A 24,031-nucleotide genomic window follows, 5' to 3' on the forward strand; every position below is an offset into this window, starting at 1 on the left:
GCCTTAGTTTGTAAACCCTTGCAATAAGAAGTCTGGGGAAATGTCCTCATCAGAATTTAGCAGATATACCAATGAGTAGAATGTCCAAGGGCTTAGTAAAACCAGAGTGAGGTAGATGGGATTTGGAATTGCTAGTATTACTGAAGTCCTGAATTTCCCTGTCTTGTCAGCCTGGCAGCTATTAGGTGTAGTCAACAATGTCAACAACTATGTTCTCCTTTTCTATACAGTACTTGCCAAGTTACACAAGAACAGAAGGGTTTTTTTTTAACATTTGCAAGCCAGGTTATGCAAATCAAATGTTGTCGTTTCTTTTTACTGGAAGTTATTCTTCTTTTCCTCCCACACTGTGGGCGTATCTTGTAAGGCTGTTGACCTATATATATCTGCATTCACCCTACATGTTGTTTGCAGGAGTTTCATCCATTAGAACTAACCTCTCCCTTCTAAATCTGAGCTGCTAGGGACCCCAAGGAGCAGCAAAACCCTACCAGGGAGAAAGGAGGTGAGTTCATAATGCACAGAGAAAAGTTATGGCAGTTAGATGTGCAATGTTACCTCATAGCACCCCAGAGAAATAAAAACCTGTAGTTGATAAATGAGGAAAAATAGCAGAGTGGTCTTTATGGAACTGGAAGGCACATAGCATTGGTATAGATGTCAGGAATCTTAACTTACAGCACTATGTTTCCTTATTCCTTCAACAAAAGAAATGATCAGGGATTAACACCTTCTGAGTAATACAAACAGGCCCCCTCTTACTTGGGACCAGAGCACTGTCAGAAAGTAGACTCGGTTGAAAGGGGGAACCCAGATTTTTAAGCTTGCAAGTGTATTTTGACCCCTAAATAGCATTTTTTAATGTATGATAAAGTGAAAAGTGCTTTTGCACAAATGCAACAGTGATTCAAGGAAGGATCAGTTCTTTCAGTAAGCAAGCCTTGGGATTGTGCATATGTGCACAAGCAGTTAAGCAAGTCTCATAGGCAAGAAGAACTGATGAAAGAATTGATTCCTCATGAAATTAATGGAACTCACTTGCAATTTGCAAGAGTTCTGACAGTGGTGTCAGAAAGTGAAGTGTTAAAAAGTGAAGGGAAGCTTTCAACAAATTGAATCCTTCTCTAATGAATTTACATTTTTGAAGCTGTGTGGCAAAGAGATAGATCAGACCTAACGTGCTTCAAAATATGCTTTGAATGGTCAAATAACATCCAGAGGAAATACACAGTTGAATTCTTTTTCAGCTGCAACTCATCCAAATAAGAAACCAAACATGAAATATTAATATTTTTTGGATAATGGTTCCTAGAATTTTCCAGCCAACATAGCCAATGCAAGAGGATTTCAGGAATTGTAGTCCAATAAAGTGATATTTCTAAGGTCTGACAGAACATTAATCCATGGATTACACATTATGAGGCCAGAGAGAAAACATGGCCCAATGGAGACATAACATAGTATCTGATGGTATTTATAATAACTGGACAAATAGAATCTGTGAATGAACTGGTTGACATTAAAAATATTTTTGTTAACTAGTCATCAGTGGATCCAAAGGAGGGAGACTTTCCAACCACACCTCTTATTTGCAGACTAATTTTATTGTGTGATACAACAGAATAATTGTATCACATCACCATAGAATTTATTTTCCTTTCTTTCAGTAAAATAGGTAAACATGGCTTCTTTTTTGGACACTTTCTATAGCTAGTAGGATATAGATATCCAAATGAGAAAAGAAAAATATATAATTCATTTTCATCCTCTGCATTTCTGGTTCTTTCACCTACAGCTGCAATGCCTCGCCTCCTCCTTTCTGTTTTTGGTCTTTTATTCCTCTCACTGATTTCTGCCTCTGAAGATGATACCGTGGTGGTGACCAACAGTGGCTCCATTCAAGGCAAGAGAATTCTGGCTGGTCCTGGCTCTGTGACTGCCTATCTTGGCATCCCTTATGCTAAGCCCCCGCTAGGGAAACTCCGGTTCCAGAAGCCTCTTCCACATCCACCCTGGACCCACGTGTTGGAGACCACCAGGTTTGGCAATTCTTGTCCCCAAGCAAATGCTTCTGGACTCTTTGATATAGACATATGGGTTGCCAATACACCACTTTCAGAAGACTGTCTTTTCCTCAATATCTGGGTACCCCACCCAAAGCCCTCCACCCCAGCACCTATCCTTGTATGGATCCAAGGTATGGGTTATGTCACTGGCACTGCTTCCTTGGAGATCTATAATGGAGCCACCTTAGCTGCCACAGAGAATGTCATTGTGGCCTCCATGAATTACCGCTTGGGAGCTCTGGGTTTTCTTTATATGCCACCACATGCCCCAGGAAATGTTGGCTTATGGGACCAACACCTGGCTCTGAAATGGCTGAAGGAGAACGCAGCTGTCTTTGGTGGTAACCCAGCTCAATTGACTCTTGTTGGCCACGGTGCTGGAGCAGCCATGGTGGGGTTCCACCTTCTCTCACCTGTAAGCCAACCACTTTTTTCTCATGCTGTGCTCCAGGGTGGCGTTCCCAATGCCATCTGGCCCTGGAAGGATACCCAGAAAGCAAAGCTAGATGCAGAGATGGTAAGCCAAGAAGTGGGGTGTCCTCTAGATGCTGACACGGTAAGCTGTCTACAGAGAATAGAAATTGGGGACAAAAAATTTTCTCAACTGACTGCTATCAATTCCTTGACAGTAGATGGAGAATTCCTGACAGATGAGCCAAGAAAACTCCTAAAGGATGCAAATTTTCAGGGTAAATCAATTATCACAGGCATCTTAGCTGATGAAGGATCTACATTTGTATTGTATATGTATCCTAACACCAAATCCAATGGTGGGATAGTGACCTGGGAACAGCTTTATCAAGGGGTGATGGGAACAATGGCAAATGGAACAAATGAAGCTGTTGCTCAGGTTGTAGCACGGAAGTTCAGTGAAAACTATCATGGGCCAGAGCAGTACCGTTTGGCCTTTGCTCAATATTTTAGAGATTACTTCTTTGTGTGCTCTTTGGATGAATTTGCTGCAAAGATCCAAGAAGCTGGGAGGCCAGTCTATGTTTATTCCTTCGATCACCGTTCATCTGGTTCCACCTGGCCTGAATGGGTAAAGACGCCCTATGGGTCTGAGGTGCCTTACCTGTTTGGAAGCTTCAAAGCTGCTTTGCCAACAAGCCAGCCAGTCACAGAGGCAGAAAAAGCACTGAGCCGTAGAGTGATGCGATATTGGGCCGAGTTTGCCAGAAGTGGGTAAGTCATCAAATATTTTGGATCATAAGATCATGTTTGATATTGATGAAATTGACGAGGATAAAAAAAATTCAATCTATGCTCCATCTTTTCTCATAAACTCGCAAATTGGCTAACAAGTGATTTAAAAACACATTTCAAGTAGCCAATTACAAATATCTAAAACCAAAAAGACAACATGTTCAATGTCAAAAGTATCATTAACTAGAAATCAAAATGCTAATATAAAATGAAAGCAATACAAACAAGTAGCCATAAAAAGTATAATAAATACTTGCTAATTTCCCATTGGGTGAATAGATAGATTTTGGGGCCCAAATGATTAAGATATAGAAGAGAGCAATAGGAGAAGGCAATCAAGGTGCTCTAACTTAGGGCCCTTCCAGACAGGCCCTATATCCCAGGATCTGATTCTAGGTTTTCTGCTTTAAACTGGATTATATGAGCCTCACAAAATCAGCACACAGAAACCGCTTGACACTTGATTACATGAATTCCACGGCTCTTCTCGTGAGGTCTCTACCTGAATGTAGCATTGCTCTCACAACTATTGTTATCAACATGAACCACTGTTTTAAAACCCCAAAACCCCTTGCATGCGATAATTTCTTTTGCACCTGGCCTCCTTATCTCTGAGCCAGCGGGAGAAGCGAGTCTTTAATTGCTGGTCCTATCAGCCCTGTTGACATACCTCTAATCTCTCTGACATCAACAAACATTCATCTTCCCCAATTTCCTCTGACTGCGCTTCTGGCAGGTACCCATGGAAATGGCCTTCACTATTTTCCTCCTGGGAACCAACAGGAGATTCTAAGACATTTCTGCCAGGAGATTCAACATTTCCCTCCCATCATCCCCAGCTGAATTTGATTTCAACATTGGCTGAATTTGAAAGTCTGTTTCCTAAGCACCGAATAACCAAAAAAATGCAAGTGTGTGTATGAGAAAATGTGTTAATCACAAAGAATTATCTTTCTCTTTAAACCATGATTTCTTTTTGCATTAAAAGAAACCCTACTGGATCAACACCCGGTGAGGGGCAATGGCCACTGTACAATGCCAAGGAGAAGAAGCTCTTTCACATCAGCACAGGAGCACCCCAACTCAAGCCAGTCTCACCTACTCCTCTCTGTGATTTCTTGACTAATCTGAATGTGAATGCAGCCAGCACAAGTGAGTTCAGTCCCTCTGAGAAAGAAACTTGTACTTCAAATTTCTATTAGCATTAGGGGCCTTAAATAGAGATTCTCAATTAAAAAGAGCATTGTGAAGGGGCCGTGTGGTATCCTTGTTACAGAACCACTGAGTTCTGGAAAGAAAATATGTTTGCTTAATGTACTGTGTAAAGGTAAAGGTAAAGGTTTCCTCTGACATTAAGTCCAGTCATGACCGACTCTGGGGGTTGGTGCTCATCTCCATTTCTAAGCCGAAGAGCCGGCGTTGTCCGTAGACCCCTCCAAGGTCATGTGGCTGGCGTGACTGCATGGAGCACCGTTACCTTCCCGCCGGAACGGTACCTATTGATTTATTCACATTTGCATGTTTTCGAACTGCTAGGTTGGCAGGAGCTGGGGCTAACAGCGGGCACTCATTCCGCTCCCGGGATTTGAACCTGGCACCTTTTGGTCCACAAGCTCAGCAACTCAGCGCTTTAATGCACTGTGCCACCAGGGGCCCAATGTACTGTGTATCAATAGAAAATGTTAGTGGGTTTTTTTTGAATACCACATACAAAAGTACCATACTCAGTAAGGCCAGTAGCCACCCTGGTGGGAGAATTCTGGGAGTTTTCCAGATGGGACTTATAATATACTCCCATTGCTTTGGATGTCTGCCTTTATTCTGCATGAAATTCCTGGGTTGGTAGTGGCATCATTACCAGACAGCCAAATTCATTTTTGGAAAAGTTCTTGAAGGCCACATTTTAGCAGTGGTGGAAGCCAGAGATAAAAAGGTAGGCTCAAAAACAGCAGAATGTTTTCGTTTAGCATTCTTACTACCAATTATATACCTCTTAATAAGAGTTTGACACTAATTTCACTGCCATGGCTGAATGCTATGAAATCCTGGGAGTTGTGGAGTTATGAGCCACCAGTATTCTTTGGCAAAGAAAGCTATAGATGTCATGAAACTACAACTCCCAGAATTCTATAGCATTAAACTTTGGAAGTTAAATTGATATCAAACCGAATTAGTTCTACATTGTTGATGCACCAGAGAGAAGCATTTCTGGTATGTTCCAGATAATACAGTAACTCCACATTCAACATAAACGGGCCAGCAGAACGTTGGATAAGCAAATATGTTGGATAATAAGGAGAAATTAAGGAAAAGCCTATTAAACATCTAATTAGATTATGATTTTACAAATTAAGCACCAAAAACATCAAGTTTTACAACAATTTGACAGCCTCAGCAACCCATGCAAGAAAGGCTGCAGCTGTGACACCAACCCCATCACTGGAAAACCCATTTGCACATGCACATCTCATGCTAATGGGCCCAAACCTTAATAAGTACTCACTGGGCAAGCAATTCACGTGTGCTTGTTTATTTATTTATATGTTTACATCCTATGGATTTTCATATGACCTCAAAAATACATTGAGAAATGCACAATTAACACTGACCATTTATTAAACTATTCATGATAACATCTATTAGCCTTAGATCAGATGGTGACAAGTGTGATGATTTGTCATTTGCTTTTCCCCCAGATTTGGACATATAGTGGCTAACAACTTAAACAACGATATAGTTAAAATATATCAAAAGTACAGATTAAAATAAATAAAAAGCTGTTAAAATACATTATTTTATTATTAATACTTCATCTTTTCAATTTTTCCTCTTAACCTGGACAAAGAAATAGTACCCACAGAATGCTTGGGTTTCAGGTAACTGCTTGTGGGCACTTAATGCACTGTGTATGCCTGCACAATCTGTGGCCCTCCAGGCGTTTTGGACTTCAACTCCCAGAATTCCTGACCATTAAACAAGCTGGCTAGGGCTTATGGGAGTATGACTCCCAAGCACCTGGAAGGCCACAGGTTGTGCAGGTCTGAACTAGAGTGACATCTGAGTTGGGAAAGTGCAGTCATTAGATCAGGCATGGCCAAACTTTGGCTCTCCAGATGTTTTGGACTTCATCTCCCACCATTCCTAACAGCTGGTAAGCAGGCTGGGATGTCTGGGAGTTGAAGTCCAAAACACCAGGAAGGCTGAAGTTTGCCCATGCCTGCATTAGATGTTGTCGAAATGCATCTTCCAGCAACCCCAACTACTGGCTAAGCTAGCTAAATCTGTTGGAAGTTGCAGTTTTGTCAAAAACATGGAGCCTACATTTTTCCTACCCCATTCTGAGCTATTGATGTTTCCTCCACATCTCCCATGTTATCCATCCAAGCATAATCTTAAAAAAGGGACTTATGTGAAGCTTGGATATACTACTTTTGAGGGACTACAGACTCTTATCTCTTTCCCAACCATAAGTGAACCATCCCACTGACACAAGTGCCCCAAGTTTTTCCTGCAGAAGATTAATGTTATATACAATAGAAGGAGGGAGCAAAGGTTTCAAATATATTAGGTAGGCACACATTAAAAGTACAAAATAACTACAGTATGAGTGCAGAACTAAAATGTGTAAATTATCCTCAGCCCAGGTTCTAGCCACATAGTGTGACAAGAAAAGAGACATTTATCTGCAAGAAGAAGTCAGTTCGAACTGACTAAACTAGAGAAAAATAAGGCAGCACAACATCTAAGAGAAACGTCACCTGGACCACTTGTCAATCGTTATTTAGGTTCTAGCATAATGTTTTTAATTTTTCTATGATTTGCTCATTGGTGTTTGCTGCAATCAAGATGGAATTAGGAGTAGTCAAAATCTTTTTTCACGAATGAAGTAAATATTTTTGGTTTATTGAAGACCCCTTCAGTATAAGCATCACAGCTTTGATTTTCTTTTTACATATTCCCCCTTACTCATTTATTTGCAGTATACGTTTTAAAAGATAAATATTTGATTTAGTTCATTTGCAGATTTTACTGTTCTCAGATTAAATATTCATAAGTTTAAAGGAATGAAATGAAATGATATCTATTTTCCCTTGTCTCTACAGACCAATAGTTACAATCAAGAAGCATCTGGAAGAAACTGGAAGAATGGACCTGTATAGAGATTATACTTTGTTTGGAAAACTCACAGTCTTCCATGTGTATTAATCATTCATTCAAATTAAAAAAATTCATGCTTATTTACTCTGTTGGTGTTATAAAAAATTGAAGTACTACGTATACCCATGTTTATACACACTGTCTCTGGCAAAACAGTGTTAGAGTATGACTGTAAATACTATCAATACAATTTTAGGCCTGGATTTTACAGCTGAATCCTCTCATTATATCTAAATTCCTAGGTTCTCAATTTTTGCCATTCTATTCAGCAAAGGGGATGGTGTTGTTTTTTTTTTTTAATGAGTTAAGGTACAGTACTTACACTGATCCATTGATAAGTCAACCCAGATTTTGTGGGCTAATTTTCTGAGTAAAAATTTTCAACTTTCCAGGCTACTAACTGGAGCAAATTACAAGACGCGGTCTACCCCCCTGTTTAAGGAGCTCCATTGGCTGCCATTTATTTTCCAAGCCCAATTCAAGGTGCAGGTTATCACCTATAAAACCCTTAACGGTTCGGGACCCACCTACCTTCGCAACCGTATTTCCCCCTATGAACCTGCACGGTCTCTCCGTTCATCAGGGGAGGCCCTCCTCTCGATCCCACCACCCTCGCAATCGCGGTTGGTGGGGACGAGGGAGAGGGCCTTCTCCGTCGTGGGCTCTCCCCAGGGAGATTAGGCAGGCCCCTACCCTCCTTATTTTTCAGAAGAGCCTGAAAACTTGGCTCTTCCAACAGCCTTTTGGCAACTGATTTCCTTAGTTTGAGATTGCCCTGTTTGTCCATTCTATTTTTATAGCATTTTTACTCCTTGCCGTATATAGTTTTTAGGTGTATGCCTCCCCCAGCACCTTAATGGGATAATAGTCCCTGGTACCTCCTCTTTCCTAATCTGTATTGTTATAAAACTATTTGCACCTTTCTGGCCCGCTACCCTTTTTAGGAGCCAACCCAAGTTTTTATCAAAGTGTGCTTATTGTTTATTGGTATATGGGATTTTATTTGTTTATGATTTGTTTTTATTGCTGAGTTTTATATTGCTTGTTGCCTGGGCTTGGCCCCATGTAAGCCGCCGCGAGTCCCCTCGGGGAGATGGGGCGGGGTATAAAAATAAAATTATTATTATTATTATTATTATTATTATTATTATTATTATTATTATTATCTTATACATGAGTATAGGTTCAGGTCCATGAAGAGCTCTTCATAAGTTCAGACTAAAACCCAACATAGTGAATGTCAAATACAAAGCTTTTGTGCTCAAAAACAGTTCTAAACTATATTACATTACAACAGTAGATTAATGGGTACCTAAATCAAAACTTAGTGATTATTAATATTTTACAGCACAGAAGCTGTACCCTCCACATTGCTTCAAATCATTCTTTTCTCCATAACAGCTTCCCACAGATTTAAACTTGTAATGTGTAATAATGTTTGAAAATTGCAGAAATAGCAATATCGAAAACACTTACAGTATAATTACAGTGAAATTTAGTGGATGTTATTGAAACCCTGGGACCCAAAATGGACTCCAATACCCTCAACCCCAAGATGTAGAGACCATGAGTGACCTTTCCCCAGATACCCAGTTCAGCTAACCTCAGCAGGTAGCCCTCAGCTTGAATTTACCAAGTTGCATGAGCACAAACATATATACCAGAACAAATCTCATATCATCCCCACGATAGTTCCGTGTATCTAACAGTAGACTCAGACCAGAAGTTGCCCAATAACCTGCCAGACCCTTTTCCTGAGAACCCGTTCAAAACATGCCAACTCCATTTGCCACCCATTGTTTAGCCAGTTAAGATCCATTGTCCTACTCTGGGCAAACAGGAATCAAGCCATTAGCACCCATTAACTCAAAGCCTACCCACATTCCTTTCCCCTAATCACCCACAAGAGGCAGACTAAGAAACAGTCACAAAATTTCCAAGTGAACAATGATAGTTTATTAAATTTCCCATCAAACCCGGCAACCAATCGGTGACTGTTGGCTGGCTGAGATGCAGCAGACAGAGTGTCTCAACCAATCAGCATGCGAAACCTAGTTGTCCCTGACCTGAGCCATTCAGAATTCGGAATTTTGAAAATCCTTTGTTTTGAATGGCTCCCAAACTCCTATAAATGCTTCTGAATGTTTTCATTGTGGCATGCCAGTTTTTGGCTAAAGTGAATAAAGCCTCTGTTATTTTGCGTTTAACCTGTACTGTGTCTCATTCAATCCTTGGATCTAGACATGCTGGATTCTGAAACTGCAGCTTTGGTGGAGCTGAAATCATGTATAATCACTAAGTTACAAACTCAGGATTCTGCAGTAGGCAGCGCCAGGCAATCGACAGGTGGGCCTCCCGTGTCCGCGCGGTCAATTGGAAGGCCTGCGCACATACCCATTGCCCAAAAAAGCATGGTTGATGGGCCTGTGCACATGCGCAGGCCTTCCAATCATCCCTTTGGATGGGTGGCTGGGCCTTTCGTGTCCGCATACACTGGCGTGTGTGCTCTCTAGGGGGTTGCCGCCGCCACCGCATGTATTTTTCAGCAATATGCTTGGGGGGGGCAAAAATTCGGGGGGGGGGGGGTACCAAAATTCTGGTCGCCTACTCCCGAAAATTACCTCGGGACAGCTCTGATCAGGGTGCCACACCACTCCACTGCTCCCTTCAGCAGCTGACGTCAATTTAGGATCATGCCATCCAGCTGAAGGGATGTTCTAAAGCTCTTCCAAAGAGGTTGTGGCTGGCACTTGGGCAATCTCCTCCTGCAGCTCCAAATTTAGACCCGTAGCAAATTGACTTCACAAAGCAGAATCATTCCAATCCAATTGCTGAGCCAACACCCTGACATCAGCAATAAAGCAGACATGTGCTGGAGCAGTCCACACTGGGGGGGGGGGGGGGAGGGGATCATGTGTTTTTCTGTAGTGATTTAAATATGCGCATTTTCCAGATGGAATCAGAATAAAAGGGGACCTTATTGTCCCGTGTTTTTCGTCCGTTACAGTGAATCAGTGCAGATTTGCAGGTAGCATCATGTAACCACTCCCACCCACTTTTTAACCCGGTAAATGCTGTGTTTTAGGTGTTGTGTAGACAGGCCTTGAGTCTTTTTTTTATGCTATTCAGGGATACTCTGGCTAAAAGGTAGGAAAAGTTCAGTAACCATTGCCCTCTTTTCCTTGTACTACCTCTCACACAATGTCCCCTTAGTCTGCAATGTCCTCTTACCCAAGCTTCCACAGAGCAGGCTAAGACCAAATGGTCATTGTCCTTTGTAAACATAGTAAGCCGCCTTCTCCCTGGGTGTTATTTGCAAGACTTAAAAAGCACAGCTGAACTTTTCTATTAGGACTGAGCTACAGGGGACAGAAAGGACTAGCAAGATCATCAATCAAGCCCTCCGGGAGGTGAGTCCATCAGGTGTAGAAGGCCTATTACTACTTAAAGCAAGCCTGGGGCTTATTATGGTCTGCTCGATGTGTAATTGCAGCAATCCTAGTCAGTATAGCCAAGGGTGAAGAATGATGTGAGCTGCAACTCAACACACTCTGGAAGAAACACTATTCTCATCCTGGAATTATATGAACTTCACAGTGCTGGTGCTAAAGGAATTGCACTGGCTGTTCAAAACCGGATATTTAAAGGAGCACCAATCTCTATGGGCTCATCTACACAGTGTAGATGGGACCGAGATAGATAGATATAGAGATAGATAGATAGATAGATAGATAGATAGATAGATAGATAGATAGATAGATAGATAGATAGATACACACACATATTCAAGTACTAGCATCTGCTGTAAGAACTCTTATCTACACCCTAACCGTGGGAGGAATATGTTATGCAGAAATATGGGAGAGAAGATCTTCCAGACCTCAGGGCATGGCTACTCTTACGTAGTCCTCAGAACAAGTGGAAGGAGGCTCAGTCCAAGGGACGTGTCTTGAAAAGAGTGGGTATCTGTATGTGTGTGTTTGCATGGATATGTGCATGTGTCTGGGGGGCACATACTTGTGTATTGCTTGTCTTACTTGCCAACTGTTTATGAATGGTTACTCTAGCTCTAGGATTTCCAGAATGTAGTTTAAATGGCATCAATTTCAGTAGGTATTGCTACTTACCAAACCAAACAAGCAACATTTGTAGGAATTCCTTCTACAACAGGAAACCCCTCCAATTTTAAATTATTTCATGGATTTTAGACATTGTTTTATTGTGTATAATGCTTTACATTGTTTTGGACAGTTTACATTGTTTTTAGAATATCTGAAATTATTTCCAATTGTTGTTTAGCTTAGAAATCTTTGGCAGGGTGGCAATATTTAAAAATAAAAGGTCATGAGATGGAGGTGTGCGCGCACCCCAAAACATTTGGAATGTATGTACCCTTGACCTACACACACCTTTGTGGATAGACTGTTATGGAGAGTTTGAAATGATAAAGGGATATCTCTGAACATAGGGGTGCCCAGTGAAATAAAGGACAGATCTCCTGTCTCTTCAGTAATGAGTAGAAGGAGAAATTCCAGCAGTTGGAAGAAGATACATGAGCCATGCAGTTAGTGTTATCATGATCAACACTATTGCTCTATGCATCCTTGAATGGATGAAATTTTCTTTGCTGTCTATTGCTGACTGTTGCTGGACAATGTATCCTTGGAGGTTAAAATGTAAGACGTTGAGGCCTGGATTAGAAAAAACCAATAGCAGTTGGATACATTTTCTTAAAAGTAATTGCAAACAAAGAGTTCCTGAATGGAATGTTGTGGACTTTAATCTCCGATTCGAACCGGCAACCTTCAGGTCAGCAACCCAACCTTCAAGTCAGCAGTCCTGCCAGCACAAGGGTTTAACCCATTATGCCAATGGAGGCTCCTATACACATGCACTGCCATGACTCAAGCCTATGGAGTCCTGGGATTCTTATTGGTGTTAGATACCCTTTCCATATGAACTGACAGTAATTTTAACTCGTATTGATAATTTTTTCAAATGTCTTTGTCTCCATAATGGTGACCATTCCATTTCATTTATTTCCATCCCTAAATCTACTTCCCAGATCTCCTTGAGGGTGTTATTTTTTATTTTTCCTTCATTTATTTTAATTATTATTTTATAAACAGTACTAGTTACTCAATTCAAATGTTATGTTCTTTATTTATAACCCACCCTCTCACCCTGAAGGGACTCAGGGCAGAACAAAAACAGGAACAAAGAACTAAAGCCCACTACCCCCACATCTGGGCACCACCTCAAATCAGCCCCCATATGTGCAGTTTAGGTTTAAAATCCATTCTCACAACTGATATAATAAGTATGATAAATATGAGATCATGACTTGGCATTTTATATGGTTTTTAATCTGTTTTATTGTTTATCTGTTTAGACTGTTTTATACTGTGATGGATGTGTTTCTGTGTTTAATTTTTGCCAAATTTTGTAAGCCACCTTGAGTCCCCTCCGGGGTGAGAAAAGCAGGGTAGAAATAAAATAAATAATAAAAATAAAAATAAATAAATATAGGATAAGCTAGGAATAGTTCAATGAATGAATAAGCACAATAGATCATCCACTTTTAGGGGTTCAGAAGATCTCTGCAAATAATAAATAATAAAGACAGTGGTTTTCTTTTGTAACTATAAATTACCAATTAACAGTCATTTTCAGTTATTTTTAAGTCTTGAAACTTTGTAACTAAAATATAGAATGAAATCATACAATTTAAATTATTTTGTGCTATGGAACTACTCTTCATGATTTGCTAAAAAAAGTTTCAACCCCCCCCCCCCCCCATTTTTTTTGGCTATGACCCTGCAGGCACTTATGGCATTATTACTGCAAAAATCCCACTCCACAAATGAGGCTGGATGGCCTACTCTTTTATTCCTCTCCCCCCCCCCCCTAAAAATCCACTACTTGTTCCCTAAACTACCTCTCAACTCTGGCAAGTAGCACCCAAACTTCCTCTCAACTGTGACTCGCCAGTGAGCCCTCTGCTCCCAAACGCAGGAAGTCAGACCTGCAAGATCCTACTTACCTGTCTTCACTTTACAATTATTCTTATTGTTTATAAGTCCCAGTGATATGAAAATGATTTAGGTTAATCACACGTGCTTAAATTGAAAAAGTCTTTAAAATCAGTGGATAGATTGATTGTTCTGAAACTTGGCAGATGTGTTGCCTTGCTCGTGTTGTTTCACTGTGCCACAATTTAAGGCAGTTGTTCTCAACCTGTGAGTCCCACCCAGACGTTTTGGCCTTCAACTCCCAGAAATCCTAACAGCTGGTAAACTGGCTGGGGCTTCTGGGAGTTGTAGACCAAAACAGCTTGAGAATCACTGATTTAAGGGGATGGAGCCCCCGGTGGTGCAATGAGTTGAACCGTTGTGCTGGCAGGACTGCTGATCAACAGGTCAGTGGTTGGAATCCGGTGAGAGCGGGCAAGTTCCTCTGTCAGCTCTAGCTCTCCATGCGGGGACATGAAAGAAGCCTCCCACAGGATGGTAAAACATCAAACATCTGGGCATCCACTGAGCAACATCCTTGCAGACGGCCAATTCTCTCACACCAAAAGCACAAGTCTCTCCTGACACGAAAAAAAATTAAGGGGATACCTCTTGTAGGGTTTTTAAAAAATATTTGTAAAAAAATCAGTGGATAACTGAAACATTCTGAAATTTGTCAAACTGAAAGAAGTAAACGTTGTCTACAAGTGTACCAAGTTTCAGCCTGATAGCCATAAAAATGACAAGAGAAACAAACCTTGACAAAAATGACAAGAGAAACAAATTTTCCTCATTGCCACTAATGGAACAAATCTTAACAAAACAATTGTGAAGCTTCAGAAATTCAGATTACGAAATGAAACAGGACTCCTCCGAATCTTTACAAAATGTAGCAGGGACTATCCAAATCTATGACAAGAGTTACTAATGAGATTTCAGAACATTGCAGACCTCTAGTATATATGTATCAAATATATAACAAAGTATAAATGAAATACAGTATATATGCACTGTCACAACCATTTCAAGTATCCAATGTGGGTGCAGATGTATTGCAATATCAGGAGCTGTAGTTTTACAAAGCCTTGAGCCTTCTCTGTGAATAACAAAAAGACAAATCCCAGGATTCTGTAGCTTTGGCGCATGGCAGTTAAAATGGGTTCAAACTGCATTATTCTACAATTTAGATGTGTCCTTAATTTAATATTATTTCACAATCTTGTATAATTTGACTACATCAGTGGTTCCCAAACTTTTGTTCTCCAGTTGTTTTGGACTTCAACTTCCAGAAATCCCAGACAGCTTACCAGCTATTAACTACTGTGAAGTCCAAAACACCTTAAGGACCAAATGTTGGGAACCACTGGACAACATGTATTGGTGAGTTACTTTTATTTACTATTTTGTGTATATTTGTGTGTGTGTGTATCAGCACCTGTATTTTATATTGCATGCATACCTTTGGCAGGGCTTATTTTTTTTAAAGGCATCAATATACTGGAATTGGCAATTTGAACATGGCCATCCACTGAGTGAGAATGGAAGAGGGCTTCCTTTATATTTATTGTTATCTCACTTCCACCTTTCTCCTTCCAGACACTGCAATGCTTGGTCTTGCCTCTTCCATATTATGCTCCTTCTTCATCCTGTTTTCACTGACCTCCAATGCTGCCTCCAAAGATGACCTTGTAGTGAACACCAGCAGTGGTCCTATCAATGGCAAAGCTCTCACCATTGGCTCTGGCTCTGTGAGAGCTTATCTTGGCATCCCCTATGCTGAGCCCCCCTTGGGGAAACTGCGATTCCAGAAGCCTCTTCCACATAAGCCATGGAGTCAAATCTTTGAGGCCACTAACTTTGGCAATGCCTGTCTTCAGTCAGTTCTTTCTCAAACACCTGAGGCAAAATTGTGGAATCCCAATAGGCCCCTGTCAGAAGATTGTCTCTTTCTCAACATCTGGGTGCCCCATCCACAGCCCTCTGTACCAATTCCCATTCTTGTCTGGATACACGGAGGGGGCTTTGTTGCAGGTACAAGTTCCCTGGATTTGTACAATGGGGCTTCCTTAGCTGCGACTGAGAATGTCATTGTGGCCTCCATGAATTACCGCCTGGGGGCTCTGGGCTTTCTTTCGTTGCCACCAGCTGTCCCAGGAAACATGGGTCTGTGGGACCAACACCTGGCCCTGACCTGGATCAAGCAGAATGCAGCTGCCTTCGGTGGAGATCCAAAGCGGGTGACGATTTTTGGCCACAGTGCTGGAGCAGCCTCTGTTGGCTTCCATCTCCTTTCACCTAAAAGTGAGCCCCTTTTTGCCCAAGCTGTGCTTCAGAGTGGAGCTATCTACGCTTCGGCAAGTCCCGGGAAGGCCAAGAATAACTCCCTTGAATTTAGCCAGCTGTTAGGATGTGGAGAAGGCAATGAAAATGAAATTGTGAGCTGTCTTCAGGACAAAAATGCAGTGGAATTTCCTCAGCATGAAGCATCTCTGAGTAAGAAAAAACCTCTGTATCCTGTATTTGAACCAACAGCCGATGGGGAATTTTTGACTGATGATCCTCAGAGTCTTTTAGACTCTCAGCATGTTCAGATCAAACCAGTTCTCACTGGTGTCACCTCAGATGAAGCAGCTCCTATCGTGGATTTAATTATTCTTGGAAGCAATTATAGCCAAATCACTATGGAAATTTTTTTAACTGTATTAAGGTATCTAGTGCGAAACACAACTGAAGAAGATATTCAAGCTGTGGCCCTGAAATACAGTGAAGAGAGTCATGGCCCAGCAAAGTACCGTTCAGGCTTGGTGCAGTCTTTGGGTGATTATTTCTTTGTATGTCCTGTAGCCAAATTTGCTGGCCAGATTAGAAATGTTGGGAGTCCTGTGTATGTTTACCTTTTTACACATCACACCTCTGGCACTGTCTGGCCTGAGTGGGTAGGGGTGCCTCATGGAGCGGAACTCATTTATCTATTTGGAAACTTTGAGGCAGCATTTCAGGCCAACAAAACACATACAGAAGCGGAAGAAGCACTCAGCCGTAGGATAATGCAATATTGGGCAGAGTTTGCCAGAACTGGGTAAGGCATTTCCCCTGCTTTATTCAGTAAAACAATTCATTCTGAGATGGCAACACTTTTTTTTTACGCCCCTCTGAGTACCCTTGGGAAGTTAGGGCAGAATACAAATAAATAAATAAATAAATAAATACATTAATAATAATAATAATAATAATAATAATAATAATAATAATAATAATAATGTTTTCTGATGGTTCAGTGTAAATCAGCTTTGTTTCATGTTGAATATTATTTAAAATATTTTATATAATTACCTTCAAGCTCTGTGTCCATATGCAGGATACTCTTGTTTGCATTTAATTTAATGACTTTATGTGGATTCCATTTATTACAGGTTGTCACCCACATTTAATTATTTAATTTCAATTCCTGTTCCTCACTATTGGTTTGAATTTCTAGGAAGTGTAACATCCAAAAACATCGGAAGGGCTTTCAGTATCTTATATCATATTATACAATGCGTTTGAATGAGATTTTGATTCCAGAGAGTCACAGGTTGAAGAAATTTGGGCAGCCAAAACACTCAGCTTTGTGCAAAAGGAAGCAGAAAACAATGTCAGACTTTGTGTGATAGGTTGCTTAACCCAGTGTGTGATCAGAACCAAGTAAAGTAGATTATAGGCAGTCCCCTAGTTAAAACATCTGATTTACAAATGACTCATCATTAAGAATGTAGGTGAGACAACAGGAAGTGAGAGAAATCTACCTCCAGGAAGAAAAATTCACTCCTGAAAGAGTTATCATGGGGAAAAGGTGTCTCCACTGACACTTTTTCACAATATTCATCTTTCCACAATAAGTCAAATTTTTCAAAATCTAGAAAGTGGAAATTTTCTGAATAGGGGCACAGACAGCAAAACAAGCAGCACAGGAGTGTTAACTTTCCTTATGCTATCCAAAGCTTATATATGGATCCCAAGATGCTTGTTCATAAAGCTACTGTCCTCCCAACTCTGTTATACACCTGCAAAAAGTGGACCGTCTACAGATGGACTCAACTTCTGGAACGATTCCATCAGTGTTGCCTCTGAAAAATCCTGCAAATCTCTTGGAAAGACAGGTGAACAAATGTCAGTGTGCTGGAAGAAGCTAAGACCACCAGCACTGAAGCGATGATCCTTCACCGTCAACTTGGCTGGATTGGCCACGTTGTCTGAATGCCTGATCACTATCTCCCAAAGCAGTTATTATACTCCCAACACAAGAACAGAAAACAGAATGCTGGTGGACAGGAAAAGAGATTTAAAGATGGGTTTAAAGCTAACCTCAAAAATCCCCCCAAAAATGGGATTTGGACTCGATAACCTTGTGGTCTCTTCCATTTCTCTAACTCAACTGATTCACTAAAGTGAATATAAGACTGAGCTGCTAACCATTTTTGCATTGTTCAGATCTTCTCAATACTCATGTCCTGACCTGCAATTAAACAAATAGGTTGTATTATATGCAAATGAGTTGACTTGATTTGAGGACATAAGATATGGCAATGCTGAGAGCAGGAAAACCACTCCTGGTTCCTGGTAAAGGTGAACAGAACAGTTTGAATAGGAGAGGCTGAACGAGCTTGGTGGGTGGGGTGGGAATGAAAATCTAGCCAGGAAAAAAGAGTGAAATATAAGAGGGTCGAAGAAAGGACATAGAGGGTGTGGGACTAAAGATTTTCTAAAAAGTGCAGTTGGTACTGGCTGAGTGAAGTATGGAGCAGGAAATATACTAGCATGGGAGTAGGATGCTGGATTTCAACTCAGCTTCATTTCAATTTCATCATATACAGATGCAAACTGGGACATGTGTGGTCAAACAACATCAGTAGGTAGATGGTCAAGGTGTCAACAGTGATTAAGGAGGAAAAACAGACAAGCTAGCAGAGCTTACCAAACTTACAAGGAAAAGAGGGATTTTACCTCTTTTGGAGATAATTAGCAGTAACTCTTAGGATTTTGAATTCAATTTGAAGCGATTGAAGTAAACTGAAAACAAGTGGAGATAGGTTGTAGGAAGAAGAGAGAAAAACTCAGACTTTTAAATCGCATCTAAAAAGTGAGATGACTGAGGAATAATCAGGACTGTCTCTTTGAAAATGGGATGGCTGTAGGGTATGACGTTACTTAGAATATAAAAAGAAGTCTGCTGGATCATGCCAAAGGCCAATATTTTCAAGTACTCTGTTGCCACAGTGGACAACCAGATTGCATTTAGAGGAAGAAAAAAATGTACTTGTATTTGTTTTTATATCCAAAGAATTCTGTTTCTTTCACTTGTGCACACCAGGTTGTTCCTTGTTCAAACCTAAAAGAACCTCCAAACTTTGAAATCTCTTTCAGAGTTTACATGCAACACCAATGCCTGCTGGTTACAAATATTTTATTATTTCCTCCACAGCAAACCCACAGGATCAGAGAAGAAAGAAGTGGAGTGGCCACGTTACAATGCTACACTGGAGAACTTCTACCATCTTAGCACTGAGCCAGCCCAGGTTCTGCCAGTATCACCTGCTCGACACTGCAATCTTTTTAAAACACATACTGTAAATCCCAGTGAGTGCAGCTTTTTTCTTATTTTGAATACTTCTGTGTGCCATATCATTGGTATTTCTAATAAGTTTTCTTTGTTTTGGATCAGCTATCTCTTTAATCTAATTGTCATATGTGTTTGTCAGTCTCATGTTCATGAATAGGAGAGGGGATTACTGAATTCTATCAAATGTCACCATCTATACTGCTGATTTGGGATGCATCTACACTGTAGAATGAATGGAGTTTGACACCAGTTTAACTGCTATGGCTCACTACTGAAGGTATTTAGTCTCTTCTGCCAAAGAGTACTGGTGTCTTACAGACTACAAGATGTAATGGTGTCCAGAGTACCCAAAATACTTTTTTTTCTGGGCTATCTGGTCTTTTTGGTCGAAAAAGATTTTGGATGGTGAAGAAAACAGTGTTTGACCTTTTTTCGACTCCCTTTTGACCTGTTTATCAAAAAACACTTTGGTAACTTCGTTGAATGCTGGAGCTACTGGCACAATTGACTTGGTTGGCAATGTTTCTTTTTTTTAATATAGATTTTTATTATTTTCTATGTGATTTTTACAGCGAAAGCGAGGAAAACAAAACCGTGGGGGTAGTGTAGAGAGATGCTGGGGAGGTAAAGTGGGTGAAAAGGCAGCAGAGAAGAGGGGAAGAGAAAAAAAAGGCCCACATTGTCCCAGTGGGTTAAAATTTATCGACTTCCCATTGTCCTCCTGAAGAGTATTAGTTTTGAAGTTGGCAATGTTTCTGAAGAATTCAGGAAAATGGTTTCCCAATCTCATTTCATTTCTCAGTTCCATTGTTGTCTTTGTTCTGAATGATTTTGGAAATTGATTCACAATAAGAGAGAACATTAAGATGTGTAAATTCTGTTCTGATTTACTGAAATATCCAAAATATTGTTGATTGCTCAGATTCTCTAGAATTTTCCCTGACTTGTTATCAATAGGATAGAGAGAGAGAGAGAGACATAGACAGAGAGATACGAGAGAGACAGAGAGATACAGAGAGATACAGAGATAGATAGTAAGGCTGTGCAATCGATAAAAAAGTTTCAAAAATCATTACAAAATTAGGGGGTACCAGTGTTTCATTTCTAAAATGTTTCTAAAGTATAGTTAGTGAAAATTTTGTTACTATAATGAGAATAATAACATTTCATTATCGTAATTGTTCAAGTGGGGAAACTTCAGGGATTCCTATTGCCCTCATTTTTACAGCTATTGGGGTGAAGCTTGCTACAATGGTAGAACACTTTTACCACTGATAGCCCATCACATTTCAGAGCATTTAATTTACCCACAGATTTCTGGGGAATTTTCCAAGTTTTTATAAACAACATTTTTTAAATAGAAACTACAAGACCCATCGCCTTCAATTTTCTATATAATGGCACAGGATGATAGAGGATAATTCTCTCCAACTTTCACAAATATTCATACATCTATTGATTTTAGGAAACTTTTAACAAAACTTTTGACAAAAACGTTTTTTAAAGCCACAAAAGCAATCTCATTTAATGTGTGTTATATTAACCAATAGAACTTCCATTTTGGGATTTCTTCCCAGCTCAGCACAGAGCTTTACTTACTAGAAGTCTCAGTCAGTCCTCCTCTTTGCAGATTCAATAATTTATTGGAACTCTGGCTGGCTGCTGACTGGGGCTTTCTGATGTGAGCAGAATTCAGAGAAATGTAGTTTAGGGTAGGGCCTTTTGAATTCTCTGGCACAGGGCTTTTCGCCTTCCCAAACTACATTTCCCAGAAATTTGTGCTTTCTCAGACTCCCAGCAAACTCTGCTTTCTCCCTGCTGCTTTCCTCTCCTAATGACAAAAGGCCATTAATTTAAAGAGGAAGGCAGCCTTTTTGACTTTGCTTTGCTTCCTTGCACTGAAAATGAAACTGACTTTGGGAGGCTTCCGAGATTTAAAAAATTAAAACAAAAAGCATTGGGTAAGTTTTGATTCTTACGTTTTTGGCATGGCCCATGCCTGCGCATCAGATATTGTGTCGTAGGTATGAATTTAACAAATTTGATATGACTTACGACAACTAGCGAAAAAATAGCATACCCCTAACTGATAGATGATACTGACAGTTCAAAACTGGAAGCTTCCTGTACAACTGTTATTCATTAATGTATGTCCAATAAAGTAAAGGTAAAGGTTTCCCCTGACATTAAGTCTAGTCATGTCTGACTCTGTGTTTGGTGCTCATTTCCATTTCTAAACTGAAGAGCCGGTGTTGTCTGTAGACACCTCCAAGGTCATGTGGCCGGCATGACTGTATGGAGCGCTATTACCTTCCCGCTGGAGCAGTACCTATTAATCTATTCACATTTGCATGTTTTCAAACTGCTAGGTTGGAAGAAGCTGGGGCTAACAGCAGGTGCTCACTCTGCTCTACGGATTCGAACCTGTGATCTTTCAGTCTGCAAGTTCAGCAGCTCAGCGCTTTAATGCGCTGAGCCACTGGGGGCTCCCACACATGGGAATAATCAATTGAATATCATGGCTTAGCTGGTCCACTATTCTTGGGCTTTGTACACATAAGTTTTTTTTTTTCCTTAGATAACCTAGAAAACACACAAACTACAACAACAATTTGGGCTAAGTCTCTCTTCCCTGTGGAGGAATCATACTTCTGTAATATGTGTGTCTTTGGTACTGAAGGAAGTTGATAACAAAACCTCCCCAGCATGCTTAGCAAGATGGCAGTCTACCTACAATTCTTTGGGGACATACTGTTAAGAGATACACTAATGTCTTCTTAGATATTTAGCCATACTTGGAGAAGTTCTAATTATTCTCCATTGCTCCCTCCCATTTCTTTTTCAGAGAAATCAGATGAAGATTGAGAGCGGACAACAGTCCTCCCCATTGGGAACTCGAATTCTCCAGAAGCCAGGAAGTGTCTCCTCTCTGCTGAGATGAGATAGTTGCATCATTCATTGTTCCAGTTTGCTTTGTCACCCACGGGGCCCTGCGTCCATTTTGCCCCCCTCTATTTTTCTTGCATTTTATTTACTTCTCCAAAATAAATTATTTCTCTTGAAACCAAGAAATGCCTGTCTGTTGCCTGTTTGGGTTTTAAATCTGAATATTTAAGAGGTTGGGACGACAGGAAGATGGTAAGAGATACCAGTCTTCACTAGCAGGAACTATTGTAAAATGGTATCAGGAAAACCTGGATACATGTAAGTAGCCACTTGTTAGGAATGGCCACAAAAATCTTTCCAAATATCCAGTTGACTAATTTCTGTGAACCATGGCTAAAATTATCTATATCTTCTATATCCATAATACAAGTGGAAGTATGTATGTGGTTGGGATTCCCACTTCCACAGACAGGCTCCCACTTCCACAAATAGCTATAACCCCCACCAAAGAGGAGCCACCAAAGGCTCCAATGATATTGCAGGTTATAGAGAGCACTGTGAACTTTTACAAGAGCTGCCAAACCCTGCCAATGTCCTCCACAAACACAATACTGTTCACCAGTCAAGTGAATGCCTTCATACGGGGGCAATCTCATGCTAGATTTTATGTGTTTCTTCTACTACTCTTTCAATTGATGTGGAATTTGCATGATCCCACCCATTACCTCTCCTATAACCCTTTCCTGTTCTTTTCTATGGCACACAACAAACAGAGCAAAATTGATCAACAACTGAACATACTGGAGAGGCTTAGGGACTGACTCAACATGATGGAAGTTGTAGTTCGCCCTGCATCAAGACAGATCACTGCGACCCCTACCGTAAAAGGACCTGGATCAGATTTGGCACACAGAACCCCCATGGCCAACACAACATACTGGAGGGGCTTGGGGAGAATTGACCTTGATTTATAGGAGTTGTAGTTCACCTACATCCACAGAGCACCGTGAACCCAAACAACAATTGATACTTGATGTGCCCAAATTTGAATACAGGTGGGGCTTGGGAGGAATTGGCCTTTACATTTGGGAGTGGTAGGTACTGAGGTTTATATTTCACCTGCTATCAAAGAGCATTCCGAATCCCCACCAATGATGGACTTGGACTTAACTTGGCACACAGAACCCCCATGATCAATAAAAAACACTGGAGGGTTTTGGGGGGAATTTACCTGAATTTGGAGAAGTTGTAGTTCACTTACATCCAGAAAGCATTGAGAACTTAAATGACAATGGATCTGGACCACAGTTGGCACACAGAAACTCCATGAACAACTGAACATTCTGGCTTTGATTTCTAGGAGTTGTAGTTCACCTACATCCAGAGACACTGTGACCCCCCCCCCCACGATAAAGGAACAAGACTAAACTTGGCACACAGAATTCCCATGATTAACTGAACCTACTAGAGGTGTTTGAGGGGACAGACCTACCATGGTGGGAGTTGTAGTTCATCCTGCAGCCAGAGAGCACATTGAACTCCATCAATGATGCATCTGGAGCAAATTTGCCACGCTTTCCCAACATGACCAATTTTCAATACTGATGGAGTTTGAGGGGGGGGGGGCTAACCTGGAATGTTGTGAGTTATAGTTCACCCACAAACTATTCATGTTCTTAATAAGACCATTCATACAATTTTAAAAAAGGTACTTGGGCATTGCCGGGTACCTAAGCTAGTATCAAATAAAAGAAAACATTAGGGTTATTCATTGGGTTTTACTTCATTCCGCATTATCTTGGTGAGTAGAAGTTTAGTTTATTTATTTTTTTTCTAAATCTGGGTAACCTGCTCTTCCCTCACTTCATTCTTTAAAAAATATTCAAAGCGGTCTTTGTCTGGTCTGAGGGTGGGACTTGATCCAGTGGGATCTCCAGAAGGATCTTGGGATATCTGTGTAAAACAACTATGTCAAATATTCTGCAAGAAAAGTCTTGAATTGCAAATAGTTTTTGAAAACTGCATAGTTTGTGTGAAGTGTTGGCTCTGCCTTTTCCTCTCCTTTGCTTCAGTTCCCTCTGTTTAGGTTTTCCCAATAGTGTAGA

At 40.6% G+C, this 24,031-nt stretch overlaps 2 protein-coding genes across 3 annotated transcripts; both read left to right on the forward strand.

Moving 5' to 3' along the window:
- The first annotated feature begins 377 nt into the window (after positions 1 to 377).
- LOC100557878 (cholinesterase) lies at positions 378 to 9,637 on the forward strand. The gene is made up of 4 exons (XM_003217929.4): positions 378 to 505; positions 1,796 to 3,251; positions 4,261 to 4,424; positions 7,376 to 9,637. Exons 2-4 carry the CDS (start codon positions 1,801 to 1,803, stop codon positions 7,381 to 7,383), a joined length of 1,623 nt encoding a protein of 540 aa, XP_003217977.3. The 5' UTR covers positions 378 to 505; positions 1,796 to 1,800; the 3' UTR covers positions 7,384 to 9,637.
- A 1,035-nt stretch (positions 9,638 to 10,672) lies between these two features.
- Positions 10,673 to 22,112, forward strand: LOC100563524 (cholinesterase). Of its 2 annotated transcripts, XM_062969567.1 has the most exons (5): positions 10,673 to 10,840; positions 14,708 to 14,821; positions 15,038 to 16,520; positions 18,903 to 19,057; positions 21,886 to 22,112. In XM_062969567.1, the coding sequence occupies exons 3-5, from the start codon at positions 15,046 to 15,048 to the stop codon at positions 21,903 to 21,905; spliced, it is 1,650 nt and encodes a 549-aa protein (XP_062825637.1). In that variant the 5' UTR covers positions 10,673 to 10,840; positions 14,708 to 14,821; positions 15,038 to 15,045; the 3' UTR covers positions 21,906 to 22,112. The 2 variants fall into 2 exon arrangements, with proteins under 2 accessions (XP_062825637.1, XP_003218004.2); XM_003217956.4 differs by lacking the exon at positions 14,708 to 14,821 and having other exon boundaries at positions 10,677 to 10,840.
- The last annotated feature ends 1,919 nt before the right edge of the window (positions 22,113 to 24,031 follow it).

The sequence above is a fragment of the Anolis carolinensis genome, chromosome 2 (assembly GCF_035594765.1).
Source record: "Anolis carolinensis isolate JA03-04 chromosome 2, rAnoCar3.1.pri, whole genome shotgun sequence".
NCBI classification, from domain to species: domain Eukaryota; kingdom Metazoa; phylum Chordata; class Lepidosauria; order Squamata; family Dactyloidae; genus Anolis; species Anolis carolinensis.